The sequence below is a fragment of the Eptatretus burgeri genome, chromosome 10 (assembly GCF_056783735.1).
Source record: "Eptatretus burgeri isolate ZD-2024b chromosome 10, Ebu_testis_v1, whole genome shotgun sequence".
NCBI lineage: Eukaryota > Metazoa > Chordata > Myxini > Myxiniformes > Myxinidae > Eptatretus > Eptatretus burgeri.
In genome coordinates this window covers 5,034,840-5,059,338 of record NC_140970.1, presented here as the reverse complement: position 1 = coordinate 5,059,338, position 24,499 = coordinate 5,034,840, and the positions used below count along the sequence as shown (strand labels likewise).

At 41.2% G+C, this 24,499-nt stretch overlaps 1 protein-coding gene and 1 pseudogene across 1 annotated transcript in view; one reads left to right on the top strand and one right to left on the bottom strand.

Moving 5' to 3' along the window:
• LOC147017868 (uncharacterized) overlaps positions 1 to 24,499 on the bottom strand; it is a 122,018-nt pseudogene that overhangs the window by 45,069 nt on the left and 52,450 nt on the right.
• The window catches only part of LOC147017869 (fish-egg lectin-like), an 89,004-nt gene that overhangs the window by 23,217 nt on the left and 41,288 nt on the right, over positions 1 to 24,499 (top strand). Inside the window, exon 2 of the mRNA XM_085896937.1 lies at positions 1,913 to 1,988. Coding sequence (XP_085753063.1) covers positions 1,913 to 1,988 — 76 coding nt within the window. The remainder of the gene's footprint in view (positions 1 to 1,912; positions 1,989 to 24,499) is intronic.

Genomic DNA, 24,499 nt, shown 5'->3' with positions numbered 1-24,499 from the left:
ATAAGTATTAGTTTAAAAAAAAATGAGGTTGGGGATTTTAACGGGCTACCGCTGCATTCTTTTTAATTGATAAATAAATAAAGTTATTCCTGAATAAATAACAAATATTTATAGGATCTCGATATGACTGCTCAAATTGAATATGGAAATGTTAATGTCAAAGGGGGGGGGGGGAGGCAAAGCCCAGCCACACAGGGATAGTAGTATCAAAAGGAAGGCGTTTGATGCAGTAATGTGTCCCAGTTTGAAAAGGAGAAATATGAGTGATCGTAAGCGAGCGAATATTGCGACTTTGAGAAATGGGACACATTACTGCGTCAAAGCCTCCCTTTTGATCCCACTGACATATATGCAGTTGTACTGGTAGCGATATGACCACATGCGGAACTAAGCGATACAAAGTTTCTGCTTTCACCTTGCCTTGACCCAGGGTCATGAAGTTCCTGGAAGTGAAGGCAAATTATGAACAGCATCACAGCCAGCAGTGGTGTTCAATTTGTTGCTGGTGTTTATTTAACCATGCTAAAATGGTGGCAGCCATCATGAACCATAAGTAACACAAAGTTCCCTCCACCTATAACAGGATTAGTTACACCAAAAGGACAATACCATGAAGACGGACAATCCAGAGACAAAAGATACTTGGGGACAAATGCAAGCACAGAAATAAATAAATGTACAACAAGTATAACGAAAGCACTTAATACAAGGAATAAAATCTAATGGGCAAAAAAACACAATCATTCACAAACACAATGCGGTGAACCAGTCAAGGTCTTTTAAAAAGGATACTAGTCCCAGAGATCGAAATGGAGCTTCACAACACCTAACCCAAGGCACGGAACAATGCATGAGAGATCAAAGTGTCATGGGCGTAAAAGGAAAAGTGAAGTGGCAAGCAGCCTTGGATGGAGGGGGGCCAGGGAGAAAAACGGGCCACACCCACATGTTTAGTAAAAGGAAGCTCAGATGAGGAGAGACAATCCCCAAGGGTGAAACCACAAATGAAAAAAACAGAACAGCACACGTGCAGAGCCGGCTCATAGCCCCAACTCCAATGGAATGACATGTCTTCCCTGACAACCCAGCTGAACTAATCTCTACGCTAGCTAATTCAACTCCCTCTGGGCAGTACCTTTTATCACCTTCCCCACATCCACGCCCAACCGTCCTTTGCTCCCCTTCCGGGACTGGCCAATGATGGAGCACATCATCACCTCTGGGGTGACCATGCAAACGCAATATATATAATCACCAATATGGCCCCAACCTTTACAGGCCACAGGGAGGTTTTACCAGTCCAAATGGGAATGTAATGTACTGCAGTGTATTGTCATGAGTGCACCACCTGCTGAAGGAAAAATAAATAACGACATTAACCTATGTGCTAAGACCACAAACTGGGAAGTCCTTGTATTTTGTGCTCATCGTAAAATACCATGGGAACGTACTTTTTTGGGTACGTTGAATGCATTACAGGGGTGAGAACCTCGCCCAGACCCACAACTGGTTTACAGAGAGACCAAAAACGAACAATACTTTCCCACCTAATTCTAATTTCAACACTGGCCCTCTTACAGCAGACATAATCACAAGACTACTTCATGCCAAAAATATCCTTGTTACAGAAGAATGTTTGAAGCTACTCGAGGACACGGACAAATTAATTTTTCATCTACCTAATATGTACCACCTCCAACATTACAATACATTACATTAGGATGAGAGTATAGAACAGACAAGTCTTTCACTCATTAAAGGTCAAGCATGAAATGGTGTGTCTGTGAAATACCAATTTGATCATTTATATAGTTGGGGAGGGAATTGAACCCAGACTGGACAGATATCTCTGTGCCAACAGACCATGATGGAAGAATGCTTGTAAACATACTTCCCCCAATACTGTGTGTAGCCCTGCAGTGCTCTCAAGAACATGGATCCGATTTTACATTTGTGGATGCAGGCGGTGGACAAGCCTTCGTCAAGAGGTACCGAATAATGTTAAGAAAACGGTGATATCCGTGTGCAGTATATGGTTGGTTAAATGTCGTGTATTGCATGTGTTATAATATTTCCATTAAAAGTGTAGATATTACATTATTGGGACAGGCAGGGTTGGTGTAAGATGTCCAGCAGATGGGATATTACTTTGTCATCTATAATTTGCTTGTTCTTCACATTTCTTGCAAAAACTCAATTTCCATGAACTGCCTGTCTGCAGACACAGTTGAGATGAATATTTAAATATGCATTTCCATGTCCTCTCCCCAATGCCGGTTAAAATTTGCCATTGCTTGAGCATGCCCATTTTATTGATAAGCTGATTTATCGAAGGACTGCAGGTGGAGTATGATGAGAGAGAGAGGGAAAAATTAAGTGAAACGCCAGGGACGGTTGAGAGCTGAATTGGAGAGAGACGGCAGCTGAGGACATAGAGACAAAGCTGTAGATGACATGGAGAGGGACAGGAAGAGATGCAGTTAAGGTGGAGAGGTACAGGAAGAGCTGCAGTTGAGGTGGAGAGGCACAGGAAGAGCAGCAGTTGAGATGGAGAGGTACTGGCAGAGCTACAGTATAAGTGATTGGCATTGCTGGTTTGCTTGCTGGGAATTCCTTGTATGGGACATGGCGGTGTGCACTCAAATCTTGTTACACTGAGGCTTAGGTTGGGGGATCGCTTGAGGATGGGCGTTCTGTACTTTACTGCAAGAGATGGTACAGAGCAAACCGGCTGATATGGTGGCACCCAACCCAGATTGTGAGGTCAGGCCAGATCAAATCTGTGACTTGCTACAGGTATCATGGAAACCCTGTACTAACTTGTTCATGGTCGAGTGTTGATGATTAAACCGGCTCCCTCCACCCGGTCCTCCTGGTGAGGAGGGTGTATGTATATGGGCTCCGTGGAGGACTAAAAACAAAACCTGTCCAAGGGCAGAGGAGCTCCTTATGAGCAAACAGCCATCTATATCTGGTGCACAACTGTGTCTGTGAACTTCTTCCTGTTGTGGGTAACCTTTCCATGGAGATTGGTGGCAGGATTTGCATTCTGGCCACCTTAAAAACACTTCACTCTGTAAAACACTAAAAATGTTAAAAAAAAAAAAAAAAAAAACTGAAAACCCACTCCATGGGAGTTCCTCTTGTGCAGCTGCCCTTCACATGGCAGCACACAGGATGATGACATTGGGCAAAGTCTTCGGGATTCCCACTATTTGATGACAGGAGGAAAACATGGGGTAACCTTCCCAGCTTGGATTGCGGTAGTGTATGTCAGGGTGGTGCTTAGGTGTCGTCCACCAGACGGCAGTCTCCTTGGGTTAACCTGAGGTCGTCCCTTCAGGTGGGTGCCTGGAATGTCCAGTCCCAAAGAGAACATGATCAATTGTCTCTGCTGTCATCTGAGCTCCAGCGCTTGAACATCAGTGTTGCAGCACTCTCTGAGGTTCGGAGACCAGATAGTGACGACATCATGCTAGGTGGTTGCACCTCCTTCTGGTCGGGTTGCTCTGATGGTTACCATGCCCAAGGAGTTGCTGTAGCTGTGTCCAATGAGCTGACTCCGATGATAATTGGCTTAACATAGGTCAACGGGTGTATTTTGAGACTGAGGATTCAACACTCCTTGGGTGTCATTTCCCTAGGCTCTATATATGCTTTAACTGAGGTGAGTGATCTCACTGTGAAGGGTGAGTCCATGCCCCAGACAATACATACTCTTCTAATCTTGGGGGATTTCAATGCATCAACTGGCACTGTTAGGCATGGCTATGAGATGTGTTCGTCACTATGGGTCTTTAACTGTGAACCAGAATAGCACGAGTTTCCTTGACTTTGCAAGAAGTCGTGCACTTCAGGTGACTGGTTCATGGTTTCAGCACCCACAGCCTCATCACTGCACTTGGTATTCCAGCACTGCTGGTGTGGCAAAGTAGATCAACCATGTGCTCATCGATGGTCACTGGAGGATTATTCAGGATTGGGTTGTGTAGGTCCATTAATCGTGCCAGGTACAATGAGGTCGCTAAACCTCAACTGCTTCTCTCTGGGCTAAATCTAATTTCCTCGGGTGTGTGTGTGATGGTGCCTGTAACCTGTGTAACATAAGTAAGATTGTAGAAGGTTATCAGGTTGAATCTGCACTGTTTTCTTTTTATATTTTATAAATAACTGCATTTCTTTTGCCACACCCATGAATTCCTTGCTTTTACCTGCTGTACATTCTGTCAATAAACCCATTACTGTGCCATATATGCCTGGTTTTGGCTTTAATGGCTGGTGTAGTAGGCTTGGGATCTGATGGTCCTGAGTTCAAATCCTGTCTGGCTGTTGAATTAATACGAGGTGGGGTTGACTCAGCATGTCAGCCTTCCGAGGTCAGCAAAAATGAGTACCAGCTTGCTGGTATCCTATGTCGGAGTGGTGACCTGTCCAGGATTGTGCCCAATAGCCCAGGAGACTGCTTGAGCAGCACCAACACTCCGCATAGAGAATGGTCCCAATGGATAGATGGGCCACATAATTTTCCTCACCTTGTTGAAATAAATCGCTTATTATAAATGTACCCAGCTCGTTTTCGTCTTTTCCTTCATTGGTCCAGCATGGTCCGCACATTGGCTTAGCCGGTAAAATATAATTCCCCAACGGATTGGCTCTCACATCAGTAGAGGATAAATGGGGCTTCTGAGGCAGCCATTCAAATGAATGGGGAAAAGGGAAAAACTTTCTGTCTCAAGGTCCAAAAAGCCCAAAATAAGAGACCGATTTCCTCTCCTCCCATACAAATGAATGAGAAAAACTCTCTGACTCAAGCCCCAAAAGCTCAAAATAGGAGACTGATTCCCTTCCCTCCCATACAAACAAATGTAAAATTGAGACTGTCTCAAGGCCCAAAAGTCCAAAATAGGAGACTGATCTCTGCCTCATTTAGCAAATGTAAAATTGAGACTTACTGATTAAAGCACTTCTTTCCTTTTATATTTTCATTCCATTCAAAGAGCAAACCAATGAATATTTGTCCATGTTCTGCTTTAGGGAATAACTTAATTTTCCTATTACATTCATCACCATCGAGTATATTCACAAAGATTACTTTGGAACTTAGTTCTTGGTTTAAGTATTTTTGTTGAGCAGAAATGAAATGATAAACTTCTCTTAATGCTCTTGTCTGACCACCTCCTGAGCCACATATCATTTTGAGATTGTAGTAAATTGTTTTTCCATTGTTGAATTGATAACCATCAAAGTTTTCAGTCCATTCAAGGATATTAATTTTTTTCCTTTACATCCTCGAACTTATTTGCAATTAAATTTATATTTTGGTACCACTCATGAACATTAAAATTATATAGAGAGTCTATAAAATTGCTTTGTAGCACTGATATGTTCTAAAATACTTTCCACACATCCTGTAAGCTGTAAAACAGTGCAGCTGAAAAGCAGGAAGCTGTCTGAAACTGAAAAACAGCTGCCCCCATTGTGTTCAAGCCCGGGAAAATTTCCAAGATTACATAATCACACTTCCTCTAAGAGCTTTAAAAATCAGCTCTTGATCGAAAATCTTCTGTCTGACGTTTTTTTTTCATTTTTTCTCATCTTGATCCAATGGTAAATGAACAGACATGGAGAATCTTTCTTCTGACGAAGAAAATAACGCTTCGCAATGTTGGTAAGTTTGTGTGTGTGTGTGTGTGTGTGTGTGTGTGTGTGTGTGTGTGTGTGTGTGTGTGTGTGTGTGTGTGCGTGCGTGCGTGCGTGCGTGCGTGCGTGCGTGCGTGCGTGCGTGCGTGCGTGCTGTAAAGTCCGGCTTCCTCTGAGAATGACGGTGAAGCAATTGATTATTTATTAATGAAATCACGATACAACTAATATATATATATATATTTTTTTCTGACAGGTTGTCCCCAATAAGAACATCGTTGATAACTGATTTGGAACAGGAGGTACTTGCATATCATGACGAGTTGCAAAAAAATGAATGATTTCCTTCAAGATATTCAATCGTTTCGAAATGAACTGAACGATATTATTGTTGATTGGAAAGAATTACTCTCACGTCATCTGACCTTGAATGAGTCAAGTCAAAGGTGAGAAACACACACACATATGTGTGTGTGTGTGTGTGTGTATGTGCGTGTGCACACGTGTGTGTGTGTGTATGCGCATGTGTACATGTGCGTGTGTGTGTGTATGCGTGCACGTGTGTGTGTGTGTGTGTGTGTGTGTGTGTGTGTGTGTGTGTGTGTGTGTGTGTGTACATGTGTGTGTGTGTGTGTGTGTGCACATGTGTGTGTATGTGTGTATGTGTGTGTGCATGTGTGTGTACATGTGTATGTGTATGTGTATGCGTGTGTGCACATGTGCATGTGTGTGTGTGTGCACATGTGTGTGTGCGTGTGCACATGTGTGTGTGCATATGCATGTGTGTGTGTGTCTTTGTGTATATGTGTGCATACATTTACACACACATTTACACATGTGTGTGTAAATGTGTGTGCATGTGTGTATTTGTGTTTATGCATGTGTGTGTGTGTGTGCGTCTCTGTCTCTGTCCTTGGCTCATTATTATTTTTATTTTATTTTTCAGTTCAAACACACAACTTAATCTTCTGGAGGAATCTGACACAACACTATCTTCTCGAGGTAAATGCTTTTTAAATTATTATTTTGTTATTTATTTATTTATTATTTTATTAATATCACTATACAATCATCTTTAAATTCTCTAATAGGGTTCCTCTTGTTTTAAACAGAATATGATGTCCGAGTTTCAAAATCACAAGACATCTGAAGCAGACTGCTGGGAAAGATCGTCCATTCTCGCAACTGAATATTTACCCAAAGAAAAATGCTCAATATTTTCAATCTTGATTAATTATATTTGCTTTGCTTTCAATTATTTAATTCTTAATTATAAAAAAGAATAAAGGAAGTGCAAAGGAGGGGGGGGGTTGGGGGGGGGGTTAGAGTTGGGGGGTAGCTGCACTCTCCCAATGACCCACCACACCCCTTCATCCCACCCCTCCCCTCCCTGTGTGTGTGGGGAAGGGTGGGGGTGGGATGAAGGGGTGTGGTGGGTCAAAGGTGGGGTGCACAAGGGGAAGGGGAAGGGGAGGGGTTGGGGCCTGTGTGGGTGGGTCGGTGGGGCTTGTGTGGGCGGGGCTTGTGTGAGCAGGGCTTGTATGGGTGGGGTTTGTATGGGCGGGGCTTGTGTGGGTGGGGTTTGTGTGGGCAGGGATTGTGTGGGTAGGGCTTGTGTGGGTGGGGCTTGTGTGGGTGGGGCTTGTGTGGGTGGGGCTTGTGTGGGTGGGGTTTGTGTGGGTGGGGTTTGTATGGATGTGGTTTGTGTGGATGGAGCAAATTTTTTTAAATTAAATTAACATGTGTGTGGGGAACTAATTAACTAATCAGTAATTATGTGAATATGATGGATGTGTGTGGAGATTGTGTGTATGGGGATTGTGTGGGTGGGGCTTGTGTGGATGTGGCTTTTGTGAGTGGGGCTTTTGTGGATGGTGTTTGCATGGGTGGGGCTTGTGTGGAAGAGGTTTTTGTGAGTGGGGCTTTTGTGGGTGGGGCTTGCGTAGGTGGGGCTTGTGTGGGCGGAGTCAAAAAGGGGCGGAGTCAAAATTTCAATTTATCTTTGTCTTTTCCAATTCCTGTGAATAAAATGAACAGATCTCTTCCCCTTCTAAATCATATACCTTATAAGTCCAAGGAACTGTATCTATGACATCAACGATTTTAAAAAGTTCATTTGTCCATCGCTTTGCATAACCTTTTTCAAAATGAGATTTCCACCTATATATTCTTACAATATCACCAACTTTGAACTTAGGCTTTCTGACATTAATCTCTTTTTCATATTCTAATTTTGTAAATGTTTCTGATGGTTTGGTATTCGTTGAGGTGTGAATCGTATCATTATACTTACGGTATCTACAATATCCTGAATTGAAGATAACCATTGTTGAGAACCGAGTTGGGTGAATTTTTTAAATGGTCTCTCTTTTAAAGTGCGATTGAATTGCTCAATAATAACCGCTTTTCCTTCATTAAATGTGCTGTATAATATAATGTTGTTATTTTTCAGAAAATTCATAAATGTTTTGTTGTAGAACTCTGTACCCTCATCAGTCCACAATTTTTCATGTTTTCTCTTGCTTTTATTAAATATCTGTTGAAAGGCTAACATAAGAGTATTACCTGTTTTGTTTTTTAAAGGGACAACCTACGCATATCTACTCCTCAAATCAATAACGGTTAAAGCATACTTGTACCCCTTATCATGATTGAGTTCAATTAAATCAGCGGACCAGATATAATCAACTTCCTTGGAATAAACCTTCCTTCTATGAAACTTTGTGATTATTGGTTTCTGTAATTCATCAGCTAATTGCTCTTCAATCTTAATGATGTCATTAGAGCCAATATTTTTTTTGAATTTCCAAGCCCAAGTTTCAATTTAGCACTGATCATCTTCTTCACAATGAACCTATCAACTTTTTCTCTCAAGGTTGGATTTTGTATCAGAGACAAATTATACAACATTTCTCTATCGGCTTCATGTTTTTCTTCCAACGTTGTGGTATTTCCATAATCAATATCGTGCCTCATGCACACTTAATCAACCCTTTTGATAGGCTTGCTCCACGGTTTAGGATTGTCAGCCTCATGTAATCTTTTATTCAAGTTTATTCCTGGACCACAGAAAGAATACCCTGGTAGATGTAATTCCCCTGGTATTCCAGTAGTTGTAAATTTACTTCCTGATAAAAACTTTTGTATATCTCCCCCACGTCTGTGTTTTGGGAATTCACTCTTTTTGAGCCACACATCGAAGCTGTACCTTTTTGTATAACCCTATTATTTTTACTTTTAACATACGAGATATTTTTACTCTTGGTTTTCTTTTTACATTTTAGACAATAACTCATTTATTTATGAGAAAAATTCCTACAGAGTGCGAAAACCTTTTTAGTTTCCAACATGCACATTTGAATCTTAATTTTTAAAACATAAAGAATCCTCAGAAATGTCTTCACTCTCTCCTCCATTTATTTAAGAAAAAAAAAATGTAAAACGTTAAAGTCTATCACACCAAGGAAAACGATGTTAATAGTCTTGATGCAAATATTTCTAATAGACGTCAATTCTTTATTTTCCTCCTTGGTGCGTTGAGATTTGTTTATTTTCTGTAATACCTCCATTCTTTTTTTAATCTCACTGGTTTCCATATTTTTTATATTTATTCATTCTCTCTTTCCTCCCTCTCCCTCTCCTCCTTCTCTCTCTTCTCTCTTTCCTCCTTCTCTCTCTTCTCCTTCTCCTCCTTTGTCTCAGTTTCTTCAACTCCCTCCTCGTCCCTTACTATCCTTGAATCACTTACACCCCATAGAATATTGTTGCGGATTCGCGCCCGCCGGCGTGCGAACGGCCACGTAACTCGAATCGCGGCACGTCGCCCACCGGACGGACAATCCAGTCGTGACCCTCTCGGACTAACGCCGGGAACTAGTCACGGGTGGACCTTTCGGTCTCACCACGATCGTGCCAATCGGCCCCCGCGTGGGATAGGGTTGCTCGCCAAATTCGACCTACCTAAGTACCCGCACGGAGGGTAGACCGGGCGATCGCACCTCGCCGCAGGTCGACTTCGGACACGGGCCACTTTAAGCGACCCGTTCCGTACTATCGGGATAACCGAGCGGTGTTATTCGTCGGCCTCGAGGGTTCGATTAATTATCGGGCGTTTTAGCCCACGACCAACCCTTTACGTGAAGCAAGATGGAGATTCAATGAAAGAAAAGACGAAGCGAAGCGGGAAAACAGTTCAACATAACTCACATTTATTTCGCGATGAACGGGAAGCACACATATACAATTACACCAAAAGCACATGTAAAAGGAGAAGAAACACAATATTACACAAAAAGCAAATATAAAAGAGAAACACAATGCAGAGCTATCCGACTACCGAGCACACGGCAACACTTATACAATTTTACTTCACAGACGGCGCCGACAACACAGATACCCAAAGCAAAAGAAAAAGAACCACCCTTCAGGATGAGGGGGGTAGACGGGCCTGGGGCCGAGACCGTGTCGGGCCTACCCGTCTGATGATGAGACGCAAAGTGGCGGTGGCGCCTCAACTCCGCGGGCCTCGCAGACAGTGTCTGGTAGGGGGTGGGAAAGGGGCCCCCTTGTCGCATTATCTCAGCGCGGGGGGAAACAGGAGGGGGTTGTTGATGCTCGGGGGGGGGGGAGGAGGATATCACCCTGTCTCGGGTCCCGCGACGAGCGTCTCCACCTCGACCTCGGTCGCGCTGCCGGCCTCTCCCTCCGCCGCTCCCCGACTCCGACGCGAGCACCCCCTCGATCGCCTTCGCCGCCGCCACCTCTCCACAGCTCCGTCCTCTTCTTCCCAGCTCCACCGACAACTCCCAACCGCGAACTCGAACTTCTCCCCTCCGAACTGCGAACTCTTGACTTCTCCCCTCCGAACTGCGAACTCTTACTGGCTCCCCATTGGACCGAGGAAAAGTGGGCATGAATGCTTTTTGATCCATGAATTTGCATATAGCGACCTCACTCCAACGCCCTGGAGGCGGGGCCAAATCGCCCCACGCTCTCCGATAGGACGGAACAGAAGTGGGCGTGAGTCGTTTTTGATCCGTTTTTCTCGGAAAGTCTGTGATGTTTCTGAACACGCTGCTCGGTGCGCGCCCTGCACGAGTCCAGTATCGGTGCCCACAAGTGGCGCAAGAATGGTGGTGATGCGATGGTGGCGAGTTGTGACGGTAAAGGTCGTGGCTGTTGTTGTGAAGCGGCGTTGTGGTTGGTGGTTGTTGTTGTGAAGCGGCGTTGTGGTTGTGGTTGTTGTGAAGTGGCTGTTGAGACGTGGTTGGTGGTGGTAGTAATGGCGGCTGGTCCAAAATAAAGATAGTAAAAGAAAAACGGCTATCCTGAAGAGTCGCAGCCCGACTGAATGACATTTATTCCCTCGAAACAACGGGTTTGGGCCTAACTACACATATACTTACAGAGATATCTCACCTAAGGGACCTGAATGGTGGTTTGTGAATTTCGTCAACCACAACAATATCATACATATATTCATCAGGATTTCTTGTTATTCCTGTATCCAAAATAAATTTTTTTACAACAGGAAATCAATAAAAAATTTTTTCATTATTTAACATTTTAATTAAACCCAAAGTTGTTGGTTTATTAACATCAGTATAAAACCAATCTTTTATCGAAAATACCTCATTCTTATGTTGTAGAACATATTTATTAAAATACCGAATACCCTTTTCTTGAAGGTATGCTTGGACACAAAAATGATAATTTTCTTGAAGCCTGCTTGTTGTCATTTATGTATTAGAAATATATGACATTAATATAATGACAGGAAACACCTCCCCATCTTCCCAGAGTTAAATCATTTTGTATTTCCTTACTTATTATATATAATCCTGTTCTTTGTGTTTTCATGATATAAACTATGGCAAAACCATAATTGAATTTACCCTTATTGAATTATTTTATTTGTTGTTTGCTCATCGTGCTTCCACAAAACTCATTCTCAGCACCAAGTGGATAATATTCTTCCTTACGAGACTGATTTAATTGTTCCAGGTCTTCTAGGTTAATTTTAAATGACCAATTATACCCTAAATCATTCATATCATATCCCCATTGTTCTACTCTCATACAAAGGATACGCCCTTCTTTATAAAATTTTCTTTTAATTAGAACTGGGAATTCTGTATGACCCCGAGATAAAATCAACACTTGTATCTTTGGAATACACAGCCGTTTTATTTAAGGATATATAGAAGAAAAGAGCTATAGTGATACCCCCGGCATGAGCGTCAGCATCAAAATGTTAAAGTTTTTGGTGCAAGTTATTTAGAAGCTTGCCATTCATTTAATATGTGTACTAGGATGCTGATATTTGGCATGGAGGTTCCTTTGGCGTATGCTATTGGTGTAGTGAAGTTGAAATTAACAAATGATTTTTTTAAAATTTTAAATTTCAACCTAAGATGGTGTCAAAGCCACCCAATGCTTGCCTGTTTATACTAGATGCTTGCCATTCATTTAATGTGTACTAGTTGACTGATTACAATATACAAATACATATATTGCTTTAAAATTATTTGGATCAGACTTAACTGCAATGCTTTATGAAAAATATTATGAGACTAGTCTTTTTAAAACGATAAATGTATAAACAGGCGAGCATTGGGTAGCTTTGACACCAACTCTCTGGTTGAATATTTCTTCAACATTTTAATTTAAAGTGAGTCAGTATCATTCAAGATTTTCACCTGTTCTCTTGTGAGCAAAACATCAATTCTTACTGCTCCTTTTCTCTGAATTATATTAACGTTAATCATACAAGGCTTTTGATTTTGAAGACAAGATGATAGTTTATGAAGATTGATTTGATTAACATATACCCCAGTTGGCACTTTACTACTCATTTATTTATCAAAAAAAATGTGAGGCTAATCATAACACCATTATCTGTATTAATCTGTAATTCTGTTTCTTCCAAAAGCAAACAATATGTATCAACTTCTTCACCCTCTTCTCTTTCAATGTATAGGGAAGTATCCACTCAATTAGACTTTATAGTTTCCTTTTGAGCATTCAGGTCAATTGCATAGATTGCAAACAGACTTTTAAATGCTGTCATATCCAAAATAGGTTCTTTATTTCCATTGCTTTCACACACCTTTTGGTAAGACTTGTATGCTTCAGCATAATAATTTTTTTCCCAATTAATTTCCAATCTATCTCGTGGATAAAATGTTCCATCTAGCGAAATGCGAAATTGTTTCACCTTAGCATTATCACTCAATGCATTATTCTTATCAGTCGCATTATCACCATCTGATTATTTTTTTATGAGCCACAGATATCGTGGCTTTCCTTCCAGAACACCCAAATTCCATGTGAAAGTGGTTTGGTTCAGTTTAACGTGTTGGCATCTTCTTTTAAGGTATGATACATTGAGTGGTTTCTTTGAGTCAAGTCTTCTATTCAACATCTCTTCTGTTTTAAGATTAGGAGTATATCCACTAATATATCAACTAATTTCATCAATAACAAATTTATTCTGAGCAGTAAAAGCATTAGCCACACGAAAAAGCAATCTATTTTTATTATCATTCCTTTGCAGTTGAAATGTAATTTTAAGACCATGCAGAACTTCATCATGATCACAAAATCCAAATATACCTTTCAGAGGAACTGCCACAGTAAAACTATTATCTGCTTTTGTATCATCATTATACATTCCTTTCTTTTGACTATATCCAGGGTCTGTGTTTGTTCCCGTTGACATATCAGGAATAAAACCTTCGACAGCCTCCTTCCCAATTCTATCACCAAATGAATATAGTATAAATTTCACCATTTCAGATGTAGCAGAGACATAATCAACCACTTCAACTTCTTGTGTTCCAATGTACAAACGAAGACTATCAAACATTTTCCAGAAGAAATAATTTGCAAGTGTGGCATTTGTGTTAGTCGCAACCTTAATTAATGTAAATTTACACAACAAGAAACTTTCGGTGAGATTCAAATAAGTTTGTTGATTATTTATTTCAAAACTTTTCGTTCCATTTGCATTCCAGTCTGTTCCAGTTATTGCATTTACCTTGAAGTAGTCTTCTTTTTTAGTAGAGTATGAGATGACAATGGTATCATCCAAATCATAGATACTATCAATTGCTTCCATACTTGTATTTATTTCGGAAAAAAGATTTAAAACTTTTGAAACCCTGACCCAAGTATTTGAATTATTTTCTGTCGTTCTTGGGGAGACAACTGAGTTTTGCCTTTCTTAATTTCTTTTATTACTTGTAATCTATGAGATTCATTTTGGCCATCTTTTATACTCTTTATAGCACCCGCTGCATTTCACACAGCAGAAGCAGTTGAACCAATTAGGTCTTTATGTTTAAGAGTAGTTTAACCCATATGCATTACAGTATCAATTATCCCATCTCCTCTAAATTGATGTCCGACACCCCTTTTTCTCTTAGGTTTATAGTATTGTTGTGGATCCGGGGGTGGGGGGATTCTCACCCGAGTCTTGACAGCCAAACGTTACAGATTCGGCCCTACCCTCACCACCGCCGTCTCCAGGGTTTATAACGCCGGCTGGCTCGGCACAGGCCTCGGGTCATGAGTCTTCAATCGCAATACCAACGTACCCCTGGATCTTACCAGTTGGGGAAATAGACCCCGGTTACAGACTGGTTTTTATCAGATGCTGAGCGTTTTCTGCCAGTCTGTAACCATTTTAGTTTTATATACCAATCGAGCAAATTGTTTCTCAGCACGGCACGAATTGACTCAAAGCGGCAACTTCATACGAATCAGCCAGATTTATTGGGGAACATCGGAGAACACAACACAAGCAAAACATTCATGACAATGTTTCAATTAATCTATAACCCGTTCTTAACTAGGGAGATACGGATTACGGGTTTTGAAGGGGTCCCTACCGAGATATGCCTTAAACGACATGCAGACAAGACATCGACAGCATGCAGACAAGACAGAGTACTTGGTGATGTTTCATGGATGAGAGGAAAGTGTCAAAAGCAGGAATATCGCTTGTAACAAGCCGATATCCATGGATTCGCGCCCCAAGCTCGAGCACGCCGCGTGGAAAAATGGCACTCGCCCTCCTTTGTCGCACCGCCCACGCACGCGGCCTCTGCCCGTTCAGACCCCGCGAGGTTGACTGCACCAGACCGTCAGGTCGATGATGGGTTTCAGCTGGTTTCTCACAAGGTCCAGCATACAAGTCCAGGCCTGGCCTGTTCACCAGACAAGGCCAAATCAAGGTGCCGGGCTCCGGCAGGCTGGATCCATGGGATTCCAAGACGTCGTCGAGCGGTGAGGTGAGTAGGGTCAGTCAGAGGCTCTGTCGTTAGATGCAGGTTGAACCTGTTGATCACCTCCTCTCGAAGCCGACTCCAGATTCACATAGCAGCCAGGTCCTCTCGAAGCAGATTGCCGCCTAAACCTCAGGTTCAGTTTTCTCTCCCTTCATAATCACACCTGTCTTTCCTTCTTTCTGCTCGCCTCGAAACCCGACTGCTCAACTCCATCCCCTCAGTTCTTTCTCTGCAGAATCACCAATGGCTTTTCTTCTTTTTGCTCGCCTCGACGCCCGACTGCTCAACTCCGTCATCTCAGTTTCTTACCACTTTTTCTTTTCGGGGCGTGTCCCTTTATGAAGCCGACAAACTCCTCCCCTTCGTTTCACTTCCTCTTTTTGGCCACTCCCCCACTCAGCGCTGGGCGGGGACTATTGTCCGGAGAAGGAAGGAAGGAAGAAGAAGCTCTCGATCCACCACCACCGCATGAACAATAAACAGCCTCTTACACCTCCCGACACACATGTAACATCCTTTTACCGAACAGCCTGGCTAAACATGCATTTAATGTGGGATCTGGGCTAATCCTATATTTAGTAGCATACTAAGGGCCATTTCCGTAACACTACCCCCACCTTTCTCCCGAGGCTCTCCCGAGCCTCCATCTGGGGCAGCCCATGGTAATGGCCCTGTCTGAAGCCGCTGTCACACATTGACGATTTAGCCAGCGTATGCCGATTTATTAAAAATTTGTCTAAAACGCTGGCACACATCGAATACGTTATGGGTACATTTTGTATACGTTAAGACCACGCTGAAAAACACTGCCATAAGTCATAGTATGCTAGCTTTAAACGTTGTACTTTTGGTTGTCCTCAAATTTTTGCATGCTTGAAATTTTACGATGTATGCTGGCATATGACTCACACGTTCTGCTACGCTGGCCATAAGTTGTAGGCACGTTATGTGATCGTTGACACACGTTACTTGTAAGTTACTCATAATTCGAAACACGTCGAGGTAATGTTTAGCGTACCCGAAACTTATTTCTAAGTTTCGGGTTCGCTCCAGGGTTCGCGGAAGTCAGGTAAACCCCAATCTGGGAAGCGCCCCCCCCCGCCCCTCTTCTCCAGGGTTCGCGGAAATCAGGCAAATCCCGATCGGTGGAACGGCCTCCCCCTCTTCTCCATAACTCCGTGAAGACAGATAAACCCCACTCAGCGAGCCAAACCCCTCGTGTGCTCAGAAAGGTTTGAAGACCAAGTGACACACGCCAAAGCCATTTGCTGCTCAACTGCGCTCTACCCCAAAGTTCCTGTGAGGCTGATAAAGAAATTTAAAATCCAATTTCTAAAGCCTGCTCCTGGATTCAGCACCTCCAACTCTGTAAGAACCCATGAGGAGCTATCCATTATGGTTTTTGTCCCCTGGCTCAAATTCTGTCCTGGTGGCATTTCTATTTCCCCTTGCACCTCTAACCTATTTCCTACGTCACCACTCATTCCATGCTCAGGACTCCCACACACAGCAGGCTGCACACATTCCAACGTTATGTGTTGACATTCCACACCTTCAACCTTGCCTGTGCACTGACCAACTGCCTCGCACTCCAGGACTACATTCTCGGCCGCCAGGTGAGTACCCACACACGTTTCGGCCTCGGCAGCACATACCGGTGCTGTAGTCTGGACTGTGGGCTCACAGCATTCGTTCACAGGCACTCCACACACACATTCAGGGGTCACGCATATGTGCACCCCATCGAACAGAGTCTCTTCATTAACATAAAATTCAATTTCTACCTTAAGCTCCTCATCCGCACCATGTATGCATGTGCCCACGTACCTGCTTTGTTCCAGTCACCTCTGTCAGGTCGCTTCTCTCCAGCAGGTTGCTCATCATCGGTTCGCCACACTCCTCCGGGGCTGTCAGCTCCACATGCTGGACCTGCTCAAAATGTATTTCATTCGTCATCAACCCCGTATGCTCCCTCAATGTCTCCATCACCATGGTTTGCTCTAATTGTGGTGTCATCCTACGAGTGATGTCAATCAAGTCCCGCACACCTAACATTACTCCCTGTGGTGATATCACACATCCCACATTATTGTGCTGTTCTACTTGCTGGCTCCATATTCTTTTCCATTCGAGTCGTTCTTCCTCTCTGAGCCTTTTGAGTTGTTCGTTATCTTTCCGGAGTTTTTCCATCTCCGTGTACTCCAACTTTGCTCTCTCCTTTAGTTGGTCAATTTCATATTTATTTTCTTTTTGTTTTCTCTCCCACTGTCTCTCATGTTCTTCCTTCTCCAGTCTCATCGTTTCCTTCAATTTGTTGATTTCCTTTTCCTGTTTCATTCCTTGTTCTTTTTGTTTCTTATCCCACTGTCTCTCTTGTTCTTCCTTCTCCAATCTCATTGTTTCCCTCAATTGGTTGATCTCACTTTCCTGCTTCATTCCTTGTTCTTTTTGTTTCTTATCCCACTGTCTCTCTTGTTCTTCCTTCTCCAATCTCGTCGTTTCCTTCAATTTATTCATTTCCCTTTCCTGCTTCATTCGTTGTTCTTCCAACATCTCCGCGTACTCCAACCTTGCTTTCTCCTTTAGTTGTTCTTGTCCTTTTTGTTTCCTCTCCCACTGTCTCTCATGTTCTTCCTTCTCCAATCTCTTCATTTCCTTCAATTGGTTGATCTCCCTTTCCTGTTTCATTCGTTGTTCTTTCACTATCTCCTCATACTCCAACCTTGCTTTCTCCTTTCGTTGTTCAATTTCAAATTCATGTTCTTTTTGTTTCCTCTCCCACTGTCTCTCTTGTTCTTCCTTCTCCAATCTCGTCGTTTCCTTCAATTTATTGATTTCCCTTTCCTGCTTCATTCGTTGTTCTGTCACTAGTCTTTCTTTCATTTCATTCTTTAATCTTGCCTTGGCTTCTAACTGTTCGATATACACAGTGTGGTTCCTTAACGTTTCATTCTCCATTCTCTTTCTTTGCTCTCTTAACATCCTCAGCTCGTTTTGTAATTCCGTCTCTTTGTTTTGGTGTTTCTGTAACTCAGAAGCTTTTTTTCTAATTCCTTGCTCATCTCCACACCTCTTTTGCATGCTTCCTCCCTTAATTCGTCCATTCTCTTTCCGTATTCCTTGTTAATTTCCAGTTTTGTTTTCCATTTTTCTTCCAAGTTCTTCCTATCCTGAGAATTACTAATTTTACTCTTCCTCTATTCTTTCGTTCAGTTAGCTCTTCTACTGTTCCAACTCATGGGTGCTCCACTCTACTTCCCTCATTTCTCCCTGGAGTTCTTCGAACTGTCTTGACTTTTCCAACAATTCTTCCTTACTTTGCTCCAGATATTTCTCTCCTCTTTTTATCTTCTGTTCTAGGCTTTCTCTTATCTGATTGCCTGATCTTACCTCTTCCTTCAGTTGTTTCAATTCTATATCGTGTTCACATTTTTCCTTTTCTCGCTTTTTTTCCATTCTTTTTCCAAGTTCTCCCTATCCTGGGAGTTACTAGTTTGCTCTTCCTCTACTCTTTTGTTTGGTTTGCTCTTCTCATATTCCAACTGACGGGTAAACAACACTACTATATTCCTTTCTCCACATAGTTTGTCGAATCTGTTGGCTAAGTCCTCTTTCAGCCACCGAATTTGTTTCTGTTCATCAGCCAATTGTTCCAATTGTTGTAACCCCCTGTGCATATGATTTTCTGAACCTCGTCTGCGTGCCGTTGTGCCTCGTCCAATTTAATCTGTACCTCCTTTATATAATTCTCATAACGCCTCACCTTTTCCAAGGCATCCCCCAATTGTGTCTGAAGCTTGCCAATGTTCGCGTAGTCGTCCTGCCTCGCCTGCCAGGGCGCATGCCGTGACCATGTGGTTAGAACCGGTGGTTGGGAGCCCCCGCCTCGTGTTGTGCTGTTTGTTGTGCTATTAATAGCCCACTCCCACTTCGTGTCGCGCCAAGGTGGAGCCGCGCCGCCATCTTGCGACTCCATTTTCTTTATAATTTCCAAGTTTTACACCCGATCCGCTCAAAATAAAATCAAATCAAATTTGGACCGCTTTTTTTTTTCTCTCTCTCTTCGCGCTTCTCGTAATCAATGTTCGGGGTGCGAAATGCACCACAGGTCCAAATATCCCGCTCCTGACTACCAAATGTTGCAGATTCAGCGGTGGCGGGATTCGAAGTCCGTCACCAGTTATTTTCTTTTTAAACGAATCGGGCGGATCTATTGGCGTGACACAAGCTAATTCAATGGTGTAACTTAATACGAATCCGCCAGATTTATTGGGGAACATCGGGGAACACAACACAAGCAAAACATTCATGACAATGTTTTAATTAATCTATAACCCGTTCTTAACTAGGGAGATACGGATTACGGGTTTTGAAGGGGTCCATAACGAGATAAGCCTTAAACGACATGCAGACAAGACATAGACAGCATGCAGACAAGACAGAGTACTTGGTGATGTTTCATGGACAAGAGGAAAGTGTCAAAAGCACGAATGTCGCTCGTAACAAGCCGATGTCCACGGATTCGCGTCCCAAGCTCGAGCACGCCGCGTGGCAAAATGGCGCTCGCCCTCCTTTGTCACACCGCCCATGCATGCGGCCTCCGCGCGTTCGGACCCCGCGAGATCGACTGCACCAGACCGTCAGGTCGATGATGGGTTTCAGCTGCTTTCTCACAAGGTCCAGCATACAAGTCCAGGCCTGGCCTGTTCACCAGACAAGGCCAAATCGACGTGCTGGGCTCCGGCAGGCTGGATCCATGGGATTGCAAGATGTTGTCGAGCCGTGAGGTAAGTCGGGACAGTCAGAGGCTCCGTCGTTAGACGCAGGTTGAGCCTGTCGATCACCTCCTCTCGAAGCCGACTCCAGACTTACACAACAGCCAGGTCCTGTCGAAGCAGATTGCTGTCTAAACCTCAGGTTCATTTTTCTCTCACTTCAGAATCACCCCTGTCTTTCCTTCTTTCTGCTTGCCTCGAAGCCCGACTGCTCAACTCTGTCCTCTCAGTTCTTTCTCTGCAGAATCACCACTAGCTTTTCTTCTTTTTGCTCGCCTCGACGCCCGACTGCTCAACTCCGTCCTCTCAGTTTCTTACCACTTTTTCTTTTCGGGGCGCGTCCCTTTACGAAGCCGACAAACTCCTCCCCTTAGTTTCACTTCCTCTTTTTGGCCACTCCCCTTCTCAGCACTGGGCGGGGACTATTGTCTGGAGAGAGGAAGGAAGGAAGAAGAAGCTCTTGATCCACCACCACCGCACAAACAATATACAGCCTCTTACATCTCCCGACACACATGTAATGCCCATTTTACCAAACAGCCTGGCTAAACATGCATTTAATGGGGGATCTGGGCTAATCCTATATTTAGTAGCATACTCAGGGCCATTTCGGTAACAGTATCCTCTACTAAGAAACATACCTTCACCCTTGGAGTATGGGGAAAGGAACATCCCATTCCCTGTAATTATTTTATATTTTCCCAACTCGTGTTTCCTCACAATAACCATCATATTTATTTATTGGAAAACTTCACGTAGGTGAACTCTGATGGAAATAATTTCTGCATTAAAAGAAATCATGTGATTATCTTGGTCGGTTATCCTAAAATTTACTCTGTATATGGTTTTTCCTGACACAGGTAAATAAACCAGATTTTTGGGTTCCATATTGAATTTATAACCAATTGGGGTTGAGTATGCGCTGAATGAAAATATTGTATTTGTTCTTATTTCATCATTATAAGCGCCATCAATCAAATCACAGTGAATTAATACCGAATTTATGCCAGAGCATATTTGAATAATAGTTTCACTGCAAAACGTCCCATTAGTTTCAATCTTTGAGGAGAAACCCAATAACTCTCTAAATTAATCATCAATTGTGAAATCAACCTTGTAGTTATTTTTACGTTTAATCATCGATTTTGAAGTATGTTCTTGAATATCTATAACAATATTTTTTGGTTCATCACCCTGTTCTTTCATAAGACGAGCAATTTCGCAAGATATTTGAGAAATCGCATATGCTCCGGGTGAAACTGTTATCGTTTTGTATTCACTTCCTGGATTATAACTAAACTTGTCATTTTTCTCGGTGATATTAAATAAGGTATTATAAGTTTCCATGGACAATAAAGATGCCTCATATTCTTTTGTTGTGTCAAGTTGTAGTGGGTATGGGAATGAAGATGTGTGGTCGCTTGTTGTGAAAATAAAACGAAGGATTGTGCTTCTCATCTTATTTAATGAGATAAAATGTCTTTGTATTGACATTTATTAATTATTTTCATGTTCACCAACTGGTCTAAAATGGCTGATGCTTCATTAAAACGATTGTTATTTCGAGCCTACTGACTACCTAATAGCAATAACAGTCTATAAAGTAATTGTGATGGGTCATTTGGAAGAAAACTAACACCTGAACCAAGGATACTTAAAGCCTGAATAATGTGTTTCTCCTTCTCATTCTTCCTACTTTTACCAGATAGACTAACTATAATTAAGAGAGTCCAGCAGATCAATGTATACTCTATCATCATTAGTTTTCATATCCAATGGTTTATCAAAATTGTTTGATTCATCCCTCACAGTTGAACCTTGTCTTCCATCTTTTGTGAGAAGAAACATTAATCTGGGGGTTAATTTAACAGGGGGTTGAGCAGAACTCAAGAACCTTAATTCATCATTAAATATCAATAGCTTTTCTTGAACAAGATGAAACATTACTGGTTGTTCTGTTGGAATGAGTCCTGCTATGGTTTTTGAATCTGCTGAATATTCATTGTTTTGAAGAGCATTCACAATATAATCAGGGGGTTGATTAACCTCTTCCAGTTGTTGAAATAATCCTTCATCATCCTATATATTATTTCTGTTAACGTCTGCGGGTAATTTGACGTTTCTCCTGCGAAACTGCCAGACGGATTGTTGCCACTTTTGGCATGCAGGTGGTCTGTGGTCTAATGAACAGCATGGGCTATGTGAGATCATGCCAGATGGACAGGTTTGGGAATATTTTGCGATTTTCTAATTTTTACATTCGTTCGCATGGCGACGTATGACATCAACGATGAGAGGCGTAATGACGTCATGACATCATCGGTCATTCGCTGACATCATTACGTCTGTCGTCGGCTGACCGTCACCGCTGAGAGGCGTAATTCCACTGAGAGAAAACAGCGTCTGCAATGTAAAACCCACTTCTGCACATGCTGACTACCTCAGAAGGTGCATTTGACACAAAAAATGTAACAAGAAACATTGCATATAAAGAAATTCAATAAATCACAGTGTGAACACTGGATATATTGACGTCCTAAAGAACCCTCACTTTTGAAACTTCGCGCAGAGCACGGGTTTGGCTAGTCATATTCTAATTCTCCTATATGCTCTCATTCTTCCTCTGTCATTTGACTGAAATCTTTTAACATTTGAAGTTTTTTAGGAGTATATTCTATTGTGGGAACTGTAGAAGCATCTATAATTATTTCTTGGGAAGTTTTTAAAAGTGGTTTAAAAAATTTCTCTTGTTTTCTTTCAAATGCTTCTTCACCCGTTAGTTTCTGTCTACGTTTCTTCTTTACGTCTTCCTGTTGTTTTATAACTTTTGAAACCAACTCCTGATGTTCCTTAAATCTTCTTGCTCTTTCTTTCGCATCCATTTATTTATTGGAAAATATCATTTAATGAATTGTAAAGATCAACAGGGAAATTTTCCTTTTCTTAATCATTCAAGTAGATGTGTTCAAATAAATCCTTTTCTTTAAATATTTCATCAAATTCTTTATTAACATTAATACGAGTTGTAATTTCTTCTTCACCAATACTTGTGTGTCTGCTTTTCATACGTTTGCATTGAGTTTCTTCATCAACATCAAAAACGAATGATAAAATCTTAACCCCATTACGACTCAGATGTTTAATAATTTGTCTCATCCCTTCTGGATTAGTTTCTAATATCGCAAGACCACCAGATTTTTGTTTCTTTAACTCACTCTTACAATGTGAATATTTTGTTGTACCAAGAGAAACCTCCTCAAATATTTGGCCTTCATTCCTCAATCGCATATGTTCCTCTACTGAAATGTAGTAATAATCTTCACCTTCTACTTCTCCAGGTCTTATTGCTCTGGTTGTTATAGATACAATGCGTATCACGGGGTGTTTTTTAAGCAAATTTAAAATATTCTCATTTGTACTATACAAGAACCTTGATTTATGAAAGTTTTTTCCAGAAGCAGATTTACCAACAAGATTTATAACAATAGTTGTCATTTATACATGTAATTGTTTATAAAATAAAAAATATATCCCTTAATATCTCATCTTGTTTCACAACAATATATTTATATTTTTCAGTCGTGTGCTTCATATAATCCCCAAATTCCTTTTTACTACATAATGTAGAACAATTGTCTCTCCAAAAATTGTTTATATCTATTGAATTTAACTTTAATAAATAAAAGTATTAGCATTGTTTCTTTTTGAGCGACAAGGCAATTTAAAGTATTATTGACGAAGATAAATACAATTACATGAAGAATGTCTCCCTCTTGTGTCGAAGCTATCCATTACCGTTTGGTTTTTCTCATTAACACAATCATCAAAGATAACGAGGTTCTTTTTTGATTTATCCAAATCTTGGGGAGAAGGTATATCATCGGTATTATCACGAAGAATACAAGTTATTGGTTTTGATTTCTTTTTATACCTTTGTGCATCACAAAATAGTTGCATTATATCTTCAATGTTGTTGTCATTTAGTCTGTTTTGAAGTTTAAATAAACTGATTATATCTTCTTTTTGAAGACCAGCATTAAAACCTTGTGAGAATAGTTGATACTCAGGTTGAAAACTTGACTTTGTGAAAATTATTAAATTATTATAATCTTAAAAGTTGGGAGTAAGGAGCATCTTTAAAAGAAAGCAGGTTTTTCCACATCCGCTTGAACCAACTATGAGACATCTTAATGAATTTGGAAGATTTTTATGGTTGTTAAATTTTATCTTATTTTCCCAAATGGGTAAAAAAAATCATTCATTTATATATTTGGAAAACAGGTTATTTAATTTATTATTGGCTTTTTTCGAAACTATATTTTATCCTAAGTTCGGGTTTAATTTCAAGATAATCCATTATTTTATTTATACAATATATTGTGTTGACATTTCCCTGAAAATGGCAATCGTGAATAATATATAACAACAATCCTTTGAACATTTCTCTAATATGTTCAGTTTCTTCCTTTGTGAGGAAAGGAGTGTTATCACCCTCATACTTTACATTCATTTCTCTAATCAATCTTGAAAAGTAATTCATTTTTGGTGTAAATCTAAAAGAATTATATTCCTTTTTATATTTTTTATTATCATGAATTAGAAGATAATCACAGAACATACATTATTTATAGGCTTTTGACTCTGTGTTTAATCTCACTCTATCACATGCAGGACAATTCTCAAATTTATCATATGGAGAATCAGGGAATTCAATGGCTCAAGATCTAATATACTATTCATATTTATAAAGTAAAACTTTGCTTAAACTAAAATTCATCTTCGGTATCATCTTCG